Genomic DNA, 14,006 nt, shown 5'->3' with positions numbered 1-14,006 from the left:
AACAGTGGTCACATGAGCATCAGAACTGGACCACGGGGCAATGAACGAAGGCGGTCTGGTCTGATGAATCACATTTTCTTTTACATCACGTGGATGGCTGTGTGTGTGTGTGTGTGTGTGCGTCTCTTACCTGGGGAACACATGGCACCTAGCCTGACAAGCCAGACCCACATCAAGATGTTTGGTCTGGAAACTCACCAAAGACAGGACAATTCGAGGGGCGGGATAAACGGTTGTCTTTCAAACTCCCTCTGCACGCGATAGGATAGCGCTACAACCAACCAGAGCAACAAAGGTGAAACAGAGCTTGTTGATAGATTAAACATTCGCCGTATCCGGTCGGCTAAACTTTGAACACATCTTCCCTTTTTAAGAATGACTTCAGTGCCGTTCTTTGTTCTTTTCTCAGAGAAAAGCTTAACTCCAAGTCTTCCAGAGTCGCGGTCAAAGCTGATTCAAAAGACCGCTGTTCGCCAGTTTCTGTGTTTACTAGAAGCACACAAACGCAACTCGGCCGTCGTCATTATGGCCCCGCCCACTGACTCTATACACGATGTGATTGGCCTGGCAAGAGTTAGGGGATTACAGCTCAGAAGGGTATTGAGAGTTGCTAGACGACCCTCGCGGGCAGATTAGATTTGCTGCCGCTAGGGTGCATCTAGATTTCTAGGCTACATGGTACCAGGATGGGAAGAAAGCAAGCCAGCATAGGCAGTGTGATGCTTTGGGCAATGCTCTGCTGGGAAACATTGGGTCCTGCCATCCATGTGGATTTTACTTTGACACGTACCACCTACCTAAGCATTGTTGCAGACCATGTACATCCTTTTATGAAAAAGGTATTTCCTGGCTGTGGCCTCTTTCAGCAGGATAATGAGCCCTGCCACAAAGCAAAAAAGGTTCAGGAATGTTTGAGGAGCACAACAATGAGTTTGAGGTGTTGACTTGACCTCCAACTTCCCCAGATCTCAATCCAATCGAGTATCTGCGGGAAGTGCTGAACAAACAAGTCCGATCCATGGAGGCCCCACCTCGCAACTTACAGGACTTAAAGGATCTGCTGCTAACATCTAAGTGCAAGAGACCACCTTCAGGGGTCTAGTGGAGTCCATGCCTTGATGGGTCAGGGCTGTTTTAGCAGCAAAAGGGGGATATATTAGGATATATATAATATTAGGTCATAATGCTATGCCTGATCGGTGTATACATTTGTGTTATTCCACACTATTTATTACCTTCTCTCCAGGTTGAGGTCTCATCACAGATACACGATCATATCCTCTCCTAAGCCACACCCACAGGGCATCCAGTTTCCCCTGAAAGATTCAAACACAACAGTGGTTCACGGAGATCAACACTTTAGAGCTTGCTGGTGTGAAATTCAATCTGCAAAACACACTTCATCCACAATGCAAAATGATTGTCAGGGTAATCTATAATTGACTACCCCGAGGCCTTCAGAGAGACAGAGGACCAAGGTACTTCATTGACATTCATTTTATGCAGATTGTTTGATTGTCTAAATCAAAGAAATATAATAAGTGGAACAGCGATTAGAAAAAAATGCATGTTCTATCAAGCTGATTCACGCAGTATTTTCAATTCAATGACATTTAAAGGTTCTTATTATTTAGGATGTAGCAGACAGGCAGAATTTTCACACAGCACCTGCTACTTTTCTCAGATATTGAGAAGTGCCACATAAAAAATGTGAATCTCCAAAAACCATCGCCTCTGCTCGTGGCCAGTGTGTGTCCATGGGGCTTGTCTTATATTATATCTTCATTGGTTGTTCCCACATATAAAGGGTCCAGTTCCATTTTTAAAACTTGATTAAAGAGGACATATAATGCAAAATTTAGTGAATTAGTAATGCTAGAGAATTAATAGTGTTTGAACATAAACATGTCATGTGTACACAACCACATTATAATGGTAAAGCTCTACCCACTCCTCTTTTGTTTATTCCCATAAATCATAAGCAATGTCTCAGAACAACCCCTTTGCAGATTCTAGTTTTTAGTGACATCACAAAAGTCTAGGCCCCGCCCACAACTGTTGATAGACACTGCCCTATTTGCATATACCCCGCCCTGAGTGAGCTGTTCACGTCCGCCATGTTTATCTCCCCGCCAGAGCATTTAACGGCAGCATTCAAGTAAGAAATGTATGGCTACTAAAGTTATTCAATCAAGAGTGTTTTTCTTTTGTTGTTTGATTCATATTAACAGCATTTTTAGCAGTATATTACGCTGATTTCACGTACACAGATCTAATATACACATTCTTCATTTGCCTTTTACGTTCACAGCCATAACTGTGTTTATGTGAACTTTTTTAACAGTTTAAGCACAATAAAAAGTGAACGAGAACTTAGTTTGATACTCATGCAACGCACCGTCTGACAGCCAGCTTTCTGTGCGTGTACCTCAGATGTGTGCGCTCAGAAAAACATATACCAGTAGGCATAGTTTTGACTGATATGGCTTTAAATGTATGCAGATAATAAACTTTCATGATGATGAAGAACTGCATTGTCACGTGAGTGTGACTGCGATAGAGATAATAATCAGAACCAAACAGAAGTTTAGGTAGTTTTTTGTGTTTTTTTTTAGAGCATCCAAGGCACAAGCTGTAAAGGCTCTGCCTTCGTCTGGAAAGGGGGAGGGGAACTGCAGCTCATTTGCATTTAAAGATACATGCGCAAAAACAGCGTGCTTTTCCTTCCTCTCAAAAATGGACATTTACAACATGGTATAGTAAATGATCTATGGGGTATTTTGAGCTGAAACTTCAGACACATTCTAGGAACACCTGAGACTTATATTATATCTAGTAAAAAGGGGCATAATAGGTCCCAGTTTAATACGTGGATAATGCAAATGGGTTAAGAAAAGAAACCGGAAATCACTCAAAATATTTTAAATTCTATGCATCGTTTAGTATTTATTCATTGTTACATTTAACAACGATTTTAATCATGAATTTAATCATGAACATTTTTAAATGAAAAGCAATTGATACATTGATAACTTATGTAGCACTCCTAGCCACTTGGTAATAATTAGATTTTTGAATTTTGTATTCCATCGGAATTTCCATTTATATGTCAGCTACAAATCATTATACTTGCTTTTTAGTAAACAAATGTCTCCAATATGGCATAACATTCAAATATTAAAATATAGCTCAATAGAGGATTGGCTATTGGAACCACCTATAACTCCCTGAGGTAAATCATTTTCTCTAAGAAAACGGTTATTGGTAATATTTGCCACACGCTTCCCTGGATAATATCTTGCTTAATTTTTTCTACATTTTTTTTTTTCTTTCCCAGAATCTGTCAAACACACAAAGAAGTTTCTCTTCATTTTTCTTAACCTGTGTGTGTGTGTTTAATTCCCGCCTCTCATAATGGACTGTCACCCAACATAATCCTGAGGAAAAAAGGTGGAAGAGAAAGAAAAGGAGGTTGTTTTGTTGGGAAATGGACCAGCTCTGCAAAGCTCATCTCCCTTGGGTCAGCTCAGTTCAGCGTCTGGTTTCAATTAACCCTCCCCTTCCATCTGACAGAGACATTATGAAACAATGCATTAACCGCTTCCCGGACTGGCCAAGGCCACCACAATAGCACGCCGCTTCTTCTGAGCTCCTTCCAGTCTTCCATTCGCTGGCCACGTCATGTGTTGTGCACCGGATAACGTAAGCATGACATTGTACTGGGTCATCCATAGCTGTTTTATAATGTGTTCTTAAAAGGTCTGGGTTCTTAAAAGATATCCAGTACCTTTTACAATACAATCCCTGGCCACTGGCCAGTTGGTTTAAACAAATATTTTTTTTATTTTTTTTATTCTGGGCCAAGCTGGTTAGAGCCAGTTTGCTTCTGATCACTGGTCACCCAGCAATGCATTGTTGTTCACAAGCAAAACTGGGTGAATCAAGAATTAAAATTTTATTTTAAAAGAAAAATAGTAATATATATATATATATATATATATATATATATATATATATATATATATATATATATATATATATATATATATATATATATATATATATATATATATATATATATATATATATATATATATATATACTGTATTTTTTTTGTAAATTAATTTAAGTCAATTAAGTAAAATGTGAAAATGTCTGGTGGGAACATCTAATGTGTAAACAATACATTGATATGGATCCATGAAATGACTAACAATATAATATATCAATGAACACATACAAAAAAATCTATATATCTTTTAAAGGGGTGATGAACTGAGAAATTAACTTATCTATGCTTTTGATATATAAAGGTCATGGTAATATACGAATATCTTGTAAGTTTCAGAGCTGAAAACTTCCTAGTTTTCAAAGAAAAGCTTTTATAGACACCAGCGGTCTCATTTATAAAAGACATGTATGAGCCAGGACTCGCAAAGCCCAAAGTCCCAAATGTGTTTTCCAGACGGGCTACCAAAACGTAAGCCTGTCGGCAGGCTGGTGGATCTCAAATAGTGAAATAATATTCCTTTCTTGCTCTGAACTGTTCACCCTCTTGACTTGACATTTACACTTACACTTACACTTACGCTTACACTTGTGTGTGAGTGTGTGTGCAGTTCGCGCTTATATCCACCAATCAGGCGGGCCAAGTAATACAAAAATAATATTCCAATCAATCATGGGTGGATGAGAAATAAATCATTGTGTTTGTTTGATAAAGACATTTACGAGCCCTGTGATTGATAAAATCCTTCAAGTTGCCGCTTTCAAAACAATCTCTCCTCTCATATGAACTGAACTGACAGCGGAGCTGAAGCTCATTAAATATGCAAATCGTCTCCAATCCTAGCCGTGGGCGTTTACTTCCAAGTTTCCAGTGCGGCACTCCCATCAAAACCCAGCTTTCATGAGAGAGCCTCAAAACCAGTGTAGAAAATAGTCTATTACTTATTAGTTATGATGATTTAGAATGTAAAAACCACACGAACGCCAGATCATGACACCTTTCAAAATCTATAACATATGTTAGAAGGCTTGTTTGACAAAGCCAGTCACTTAAAGCTGTGAAAAGTTATGTACATTTGATTCAGTTTTTATTTTTAATGAATTAGCAGAGATTACAAACTTCTTTCCCGCTGTCATTATAGGGTATTGTTTGTAGAATTGAGGGGGAAAATAATTGTATCAATTTTGAAATAAGGCTAATTCACAGTGCTTTTCTTTTTTTACATGTTGTTGTTATAACAACATGTAGAAAAAGTAAAGCACTGTGAATATTTCCCGGTTGCATATGTCGGTCAGATATAAGGCCCTGAATTGAATCAAATGCTAAAAGATTCAATGTCAGATCGAATCATGAAGAAGCATGTGATTTACACCCAAACCAGCATCTGATGAAGCATAAGGATTTTGGCCTCCAAAGTTAAGACATTTAAAATATATAAACATCATTGTATTAATTAACTGCTTAGTAAATGTGATGAACTAAACCAGTGGTTGCTCTTCTTAAACAGATCTACCTTGATTGGCGAGTACCACTTCTGAGGGGAGATGGGTTTTCGTGTGCCATTGTTTAGGGTCCGCGTTGTCGGAAACTCAAACTCTTGCTCCGGCATCTTCACGCGCGCATTCTTGGCCTTCTCCAATTTGGCTCCCTCTTCAGTGGATCCCTTATCTCCCCAGCGCACCTGGAGTTGTGACGGACACACACACACACACACACACACGTGACTTATCTATGCAGTGGGCCAAGCTGTTCTTTTCTTTTCCATACACCCATGACTTACCTCCATCCTTTTGATGCCCCCGACTCCTCTCCCACCATAGTATGAAGCGTCCACTGTTGGCCAGTTCTTCTTTGGGTAGCCTTCATCCTCTTCATCCTTAAGAGAAAGATGTTGTAAAATTGACGTGAATTATTCAATAAAACACTTTGAGCAGGACTTAGAAAATACATATCAATGCTCAATAAAAAAAAGTCAATAAATAGTTGATTTTAATTCTATCTTAACTTCAGTTAGCTTTAAATTTTCATTGGTACAGCATCTAAAAGAATATACAGGTCCTCAAAAAATTAAAGTGTGATAAAGTTCATTATTTTCCATAACGTAATGATACAAATTTAACTGTCATATATTTTAGATTCATTGCAAACCAACTGAAATATTTCAGGTCTTTTATTGTTTTAATACTGATGATTTTGGCATACAGCTCATGAAAACCCAACATTCCTATCTCAAAAAATTAGCATATTTCATCCGACCAATAAAAGAAAAGTGTTTTTAATACAAAAAAGTCAACCTTCAAGTAATTCTGTTCAGTTATGCACTCAATACTTGGTCGGGAATCCTTTTGCAGAAATGACTGCTTCAATGCGGCGTGGCATGGAGGCGATCAGCCTGTGGCACTGCTGAGGTGTTATGGAGGCCCAGGATGCTTCGATAGCGGCCTTAAGCTCATCCAGAGTGTTGGGTCTTGCGTCTCTCAACTTTCTCTTCACAATATCCCACAGATTCTCTATGGGGTTCAGGTCAGAAGAGTTGGCAGGCCAATTGAGCACAGTAATACCATGGTCAGTAAACCATTTACCAGTGGTTTTGGCACTGTGAGCAGGTGCCAGGTCGTGCTGAAAAAACAAATCTTCATCTCCATAAAGCTTTTCAGCAGATGGAAGCATGAAGTGCTCCAAAATCTCCTGATAGCTAGCTGCATTGACCCTGCCCTTGATAAAACACAGGGGACCAACACCAGCAGCTGACATGGCACCCCAGACCATCACTGACTGTGGGTACTTCACACTGGACTTCAGGCATTTTGGCATTTCCTTCTCCTCAGTCTTCCTCCAGACTCTGGCACCTTGATTTCCAAATGACATGCAAAATTTGCTTTCATCCGAAAAAAGTACTTTGGACCACTGAGCAACAGTCCAGTGCTGCTTCTCTGTAGCCCAAAAGTGGCTTGACCTGGGGAATGCGGCACCTGTAGCCCATTTCCTGCACACGCCTGTGCACGGTGGCTCTGGATGTTTCTACTCCAGACTCAGTCCACTGCTTCCGCAGGTCCCCGAAGGTCTGGAATCGGTCCTTCTCCACAATCTTCCTCAGGGTCCGGTCACCTCTTCTCGTTGTGCAGCGTTTTTTGCCACACTTTTTCCTTCCCACAGACTTCCCACTGAGGTGCCTTGATACAGCACTCTGGGAACAGCCTATTCGTTCAGAAATTTCTTTCTGTGTCTTACCCTCTCGCTTGAGGGTGTCAATGATGGCCTTCTGGACAGCGGACAGGTCGGCAGTCTTACCCATGATTGCGGTTTTGAGTAATGAACCAGGCTGGGAGTTTTTAAAAGCCTCAGGAATCTTTTGCAGGTGTTTAGAGTTAATTAGTTGATTCAGATGATTAGGTTAATAGCTCGTTTAGAGAATCTTTTCATGATATGCTCATTTTTTTAAATAGGAATTTTGGTTTTGTCATGAGCTGTATGCAAAAATCATCAGTATTAAAACAATAAAAAACCTGAAATATTTCAGTTGGAGTGCAATGAATCTAAAATATATGAAAGTTTGGTAACACTTTATAATAACGTTCAGTTGTAAGTCATTTATAAGTGGTTAGTTAATGATGAACTAATCATTTACAAAACATTCATAAATGATTATCAAGTGATATGCTAACATTTTATAAATGTTTTGTAAATTCCGTTACAAGTCATTTACAAGTGATTAGTAAATAATTAACTAAGGATTTATGAAACATGACTACGTGCTCATTAATGATTAATGAGTGATTTGTTAATTAGTTTACATATATTTAGTAGATTCAGGTATATGTGATTTACAATTGATTAGTTAATAATGAACTAATGATTTACAAAACATGACTTACAACTGAACGTTATTAAAGTGTTACCGAAAGTTTAATTTTTATCATTACATTATGGAAAAGAATGAACTTTATCACAATATGCAAATGTTTTGAGAAGGACCTGTATGGAAATATTTACCATTACTTAAAAAACAGTGAAATATAATATATATATATTTTTTTTCCCCCCATAGATAATAGTGTAGTTACGGCATCTACCAACAGGGGAACTGACTCATGATAACCAGCCAAACTCACCCAATTATTGGGGATTGAAGATAATCCATGTGTTTAGAAAAGCCAATTTAAAATTATTGCATTAGTGTTTGATTTAATTGTGCTAAGGGTGCAACAAGAACAAAGTAACTATATATTCTCATGAACTGAAATCCACTTAAAAACATGTAATAGTAATCCTTTCCAAATACGGCCAGGAAATGATGTCAGCCTATATCTTCCTGTCATCTATCTGGATTTCTTAGGTCATAAGAAATAAGACGGAATTGGATTTCCATATGTTCCCTCGCAGTCCGAACTGCAGCCGTTTTAATGAGATTGGGTGGCCTTACTCTCTTAGAAGAACTTTAGCAGTCTTTTTTGTTTTATTTTGAGTATTACCCTATATTATCCTCTGCAGAAACAGTTTTGACATTCTGTTAATTAACCTTGTTAATGATCCACAACTTATCTTAAACAGTCTTCATTTAATTTTCACTTTTCAATTCTGCTCCTTTAGGTGAACTGTTGACTAACTGACCAAAAAAATCAATTCATAACAACTGTTATTTTTAAAAACATAAAAAATGGGGTCAGTCCAACTTAAAAGGATAGTTCACTCAAAAATTAAAATTTGATGTTTATCTGCTTAACCCCAGTGCATCCAACATGTAGGTATGTTTGTTTCTTCAGTAGAACACAAATGGAGATTTTTAACTCCAACCGTTGCTGTTGTGCAGGTTATATAATGTATGTGAATGGGTAACATTCTATAAGAGCAAAAAGAAACATGCTTAGACAACATGCACAAAGAGCCATGTGGCTCATGACGACACATTGATATCTTAAGAAACAAAACGATCAGTTTGTGTGAGACATCGAGCCGTATTTATATAATTTTTTTTTACCTCAAATACAACGCTATATCCAACAGCATGGAACGCACTTCCCTACAAATACAAGTTGTATTTGAGATAAATACGGTTCGATTTCTCACACAAACTGATCGTTTTGTGTCTTAAGATATCAATGTGTCATCATGAGCCACAGGGCTCTTTGTGCATGTTGTCTAAGCAGGTTTTTTTTGCTCTCGTAGAATTGTTACCCATTCACATTCACACATATGACCAGCAATGGTTGGAGTTAAAAATCCTAATTTGTGTTTAGGAGAAAAGTTCTTTTTGTGTTCTTTTTTCCACTAAAATACCCTTTTTTCCGCTAAAATAAAATTCAATAGAGTGATGTGACATAACTTTGTTAGCGGAAACGAGTTTTAGCACTTCTGGCTCCTTCGGACCAAAGTCAATGGGTTTTTTGAATGCGGTTTTGGCTGAAATAAAGTCTGTGGTGAACACAAGGTGAAAACACTTTCACATTTTATTTTACAGCATAAAATACATCAGTATTACTCCATGCATGATTTTTTGAAACTGTTACGAGTAAGGGATAATGTACACCCAGCCGGTTGTCACCGCAGAATAAACCCCGACAGAGTGATCAGGACCCTGACGCGAAGCAAAGGGGTCTTGCATCACTCTGAAGGGGTTTATTCTGCGGTAAAAACCGGCTGGGTGTACATTAGCCCGCTTATTACACGGCTACTAGTCTCAAATAAATAATTATTAGACACAAAATATTGTCTTGAGATTAAATATTTTATTAGCTCTTACGCAAAGCTTCCGCGAAAAAAAAAACAGTTCCAACCTGCTTTAAGCCTTTATCTATTGCTGAAGATTTGCCATATGCCCTTAAATGTTGAAAATTAATGCCGAAAGGGTTAGTTCACCCAAAAATGAAACCAAGCCTACGATTTACTCACCCTCAAGTTTATAGGTGTATATCATATGACATTCTTCTTTCAGACAAATACAATCGGAGTTATATTTAAAAAGTCCAGGCTAACGTTAATCCAAGCAGTAGGCTTGTTGTAGTTGTGTTTGAAGTCCACTAAAAAATGCAGCTGTCCATCAAATAACGTACTCCACCCGACTCCGATGGGTTAATAGAGCCTTCTGATTCGAATCGATGCGTTTGTGTAAGAAAAATATCCATATTAAAAACGTTATAAACCTGCCTTGATGTCTTCCATTGTAACCCACGACTGTTTAAGCCACAAGATGGCGCCAGCGTTAAGCATAGAAGTAGTACCGGTCAAGATAACTCGTAGTACCCGTATGAGCGGGTGTTATCTGGAAATAACATACCGCTGGAATGCGCGATTGACCAATCAGAATCAAGTATTTCACAGAGCCGTGTAATAAGTCTTGAAAAAGGCCTTGATAACAAGTGGTAAATGGGACTCCAGAGGCTTTCGAGGAGATTAAACGTCATTAGCCGAACAGGTAAGCTCAGTCCGCTTTTACAGCCTCATATGCTCATGATTGTGCTCTTATAAACTATTCTAACTGAAACGTTCTGGGAAAATGTTTTGAGATAAAAACTAAGAGTTGTCAAAGTTTAGTGATGAAGTTGAAACCGCGGAACAATAAGTTTGTTTATAGCCTAGCTTTTTACTTCTGATGAGACTTCTTCAAAATGAATAGATGTTGTGTTCATCTGTGGTAATTATCTTGACGGACAAAACATGTAAGAAAAATCATAAACCTTTGTTGATCACAGAGCTTGTTTTTTGTGTAAATCCAAAAGCCTATCGGAAAATCCTATTGGGTTTTTGTCGAGGGAACCAGTGCGATGCTGACTCCCGGTTGGCCTACAAAGATACCATACATTCTAAAATGTCACTTCAGCGCTCCTCCAGAAATCATTTTAATATGGTGATTTGCTTCTCAAGAAACATTCATGATTATTATTAATGGTGAACAGTTGTGCTGCTTAATGCTTATTTGTGGGCACCGTGATGGATCTTCTTCAGGATTTCTTTTATGAACAGAAAGTTCAAAAGAACAGGATTTTCAGAAATATAAATATTTTATAACACTGTAAATGTTTTCAATATCAATATATCACTATCAATTTAATGTGTCCTTGCTGAATAAAATTCATTCTTAGTAAATCTTAGAATAAAAGTATAGGCCTACTGACCCCAAGCATTTGAACAGTACTATTATGTTACCTGTATGTGTGAATTGTTTTCAACCATCATGCCCATCCCTAGTATCTTTCTGAAGTCTAAAGCTATCAATTTTGCAGTGATGAGCCCTGAGGGCAGGACTGTTCCACTGCAGACTGTTACCTCAGATACTGCAAGACCTGCTTTAAGCTTGTGGAATTTCCTGTTTTGAAGGAGAAATCTGAGACTAGGAAAGAGGAAGACTACAACGTGTCCAGGTTGAAATGTGCTATGGTCCGTTAAATTGTTCTCAAAATTCATAAACTTGAAGAAAAATTCCTTAACAGTGGAACTGCTCTTTGTCATTTCGTCTCCAGATGTTTACATTTATCCTAGTCAAAAAGAGGAGAGATCGTTCAAAATTCATCAGAATTACAGGGTGGATTTTTGGATAAAATTTGAGACCTTAAATCACATTATTTTCGGACTCTTTCTGTCTTTTGTCATTATCAGTTTGGCACCCAGGGCCACATCTGTGAAAACTTTGCTGAGCAAATGTTTGGAACTAATGTGCGTTGGCGTCTCCTCACAAGCAAAACCCTCTGAAGAAATCTTGAAAAGGAAAAAGGTTTCATGATGAGAACGCACTGGGGCTCCTACCAAAACAGCAAGGCATAGCATTGGAAATCTACATTAAATTTAAACTATTATTTGCTAGAAAACGACTCCTCTTTTGGCACTCAAATCTAATTTGAGCTGTTTTAAATGTGACTTGATAGTGGCTTTTCGCTAAATAATGATTTGAAGTCCCCATGAAATCATTTCGTTGGCTTTTAGTCTGAATATGAATATGCTAGTCTTACTGTAATCTATAAGCTAGTGTGCTCCAAAACAATGACAAAATGTTGAAAATATAAGCTTTCTAAACTTCTCTCCCTTCCACCAGTATGGATCAATGATTTTGATGACATCACTCTGCATTCAGCTTCTCATCAGATTTTCTGTCCAATCAAATGCTCTCTAGAATCTAACGCTTCCTGCCCCCTAAATAGATGCTGAAGCTGAGGCTAAAATCGGTCACTTGTTCACACATTTACTGTTTTCTACAGGGCACAGTGCACTATATATTATTAATAATAATTATTCCTTCCATTGTGGTGAATGAAGTCTGGTTTCCCATTAGTGCCGCCAGCACGCACACAGTCTGGTCCGGAAACAATGTAGCGTAGAATTTCATACGTTAAATTCGCCACAGACCAGAAAACATATCCCATTTGAATTCTGCACAGAATGCTATATTTTAAAGCAGCACTGGGTAACGTTTGCTCTCGGGGTCCCCCTACAGTTGGGAAAAAATAATGTCCTCAACTACTGTTGTAAACTCTGTCATCCTACAACAGGGGACGCCATCGCGCGTGCATTTGTTGACATGACAACCCTGATAGCCCTGAACTAGTAATGCATGGGTCGTCTCATAACCCGTGGACCCCGTATGTCTATTTAATGGTCGCGGGTGCGGGGCGGGTTGTAAAAATATATACAGTGGTGCGGGTTTTATAACTTCATAAAAGCGGCCCCGCGGGTTGGTGCAGCACTAACAGTTCCCCTGAACACTGCAGGAGGAGTTCACATGCAGGTGTTCTTCTGGCGTCGCGTGTGAAATGTCTTCATCCCAGGTACAGTCAGTGGCATGTTTCAGCATGTCATATGAATATAATTTCATGGGTTTTATTTTTTTCAAACGCCAAATAATCACGATCCTCACGTTTACAAGCCAGCGTCAATTATAGTAGTCTATTGGTTACCATTTTACCGAATCTATATGATACTTCAATTCAATGTTTGAGTGGTAGGTAATCACCATAACAAGCAGGACAGCATCGGTCGGGCACGCCTCCTTCAGCTCACGCCAACGAGCAAACGCTGGTCCAATGTTGATCCTCATCCTTTCGATCTTTAATCCGATCACTTTCGTTTCCTCTTATTGCTTTCCTCCAACAAAACATTTTCTTTCTTATTTGTCTCTGCTGCTTCGGACATGACTATATTATCCAGCAAACAAAGTTGGGCTCGCACGTCCGAATTTAAGGAAGTGTGGGTGTTGGTGGAAGTGACGTATGTGCCGTAAAGCAGTCGAATTTTGTAGTTCTTTTTGTTCTCGGGTTACTACCCGAAACCCGAAGTTTAAAAGTACGATTCAAAATGATACAGACCCCATCAAGCTATGGCAGACGTGTCATTCAACCTATTGTAAGTCGATGTATCATCATAAGAGTCTTGAAAATATATTATGAAGGTTGAAAAGTTACCTAGTGCTGATTTAAAGCAATATGAAGAAGATTATAAGGAGAGACGGTTAGAGATTAGGAGGAAACTGTGGCTTTACTGAGCTCAACGGCTTTGGCAGAGCTGTGATATAAACAAAACGCTATTGGCTGTTTAAAAAAGGGGGAGGAGCTGTTCGGTATGTCTTGCCCTGTCTTCCTGTTACAGTGGAAATTACGTCAACATATTTTAAATAAAGATCCTGTTTTTACACAAAGCTATCGCATGACTTTAGGCTAGCGTTATTTGTTTCATTTAAAATTTATTTTATTAAAAATATTCTTTTGTGATTAATAACTCTGCTTCAGATTATTAGTCCCATTGACTTCCATAGTACTGAAAATAATAATAATACGGAAGTCAATGAGGCCTATTAACTGTTTAGTTAACAATATTCTTCAAAATATATTTTTTGGGGTTTAGCAGAAGAAAGAAATTCATGCAGGTTTAATAATAAATACATTTAAATATAATTTTTGGGTGAACTAATAATTTAGTAGCTCCAGTCACTATCCATTTAGAATGTAACTTTAATAACATCCTAGAGCTTTTTCTAACTTATTTCCTTCTTGACCTCCACAGAAGTATTAAA

General features: G+C 38.3%; 1 protein-coding gene across 1 annotated transcript in view; it reads right to left on the bottom strand.

Annotated features, from left to right (window-relative positions):
- antxr1b (ANTXR cell adhesion molecule 1b) overlaps window positions 1-14,006 on the bottom strand; it is a 41,237-nt gene that overhangs the window by 5,718 nt on the left and 21,513 nt on the right. Inside the window, exons 15-17 of the mRNA XM_067433624.1 lie at window positions 5,790-5,885; window positions 5,523-5,690; window positions 1,236-1,316 (exon numbers count right to left, since the gene is read on the bottom strand). Of these exons, the coding sequence (XP_067289725.1) occupies window positions 1,236-1,316; window positions 5,523-5,690; window positions 5,790-5,885 (345 nt within the window). The remainder of the gene's footprint in view (window positions 1-1,235; window positions 1,317-5,522; window positions 5,691-5,789; window positions 5,886-14,006) is intronic.

This window comes from Pseudorasbora parva, chromosome 23 (genome assembly GCF_024679245.1).
Source record: "Pseudorasbora parva isolate DD20220531a chromosome 23, ASM2467924v1, whole genome shotgun sequence".
NCBI lineage: Eukaryota > Metazoa > Chordata > Actinopteri > Cypriniformes > Gobionidae > Pseudorasbora > Pseudorasbora parva.
This window is presented reverse-complemented; position numbering and strand designations above follow the sequence as displayed.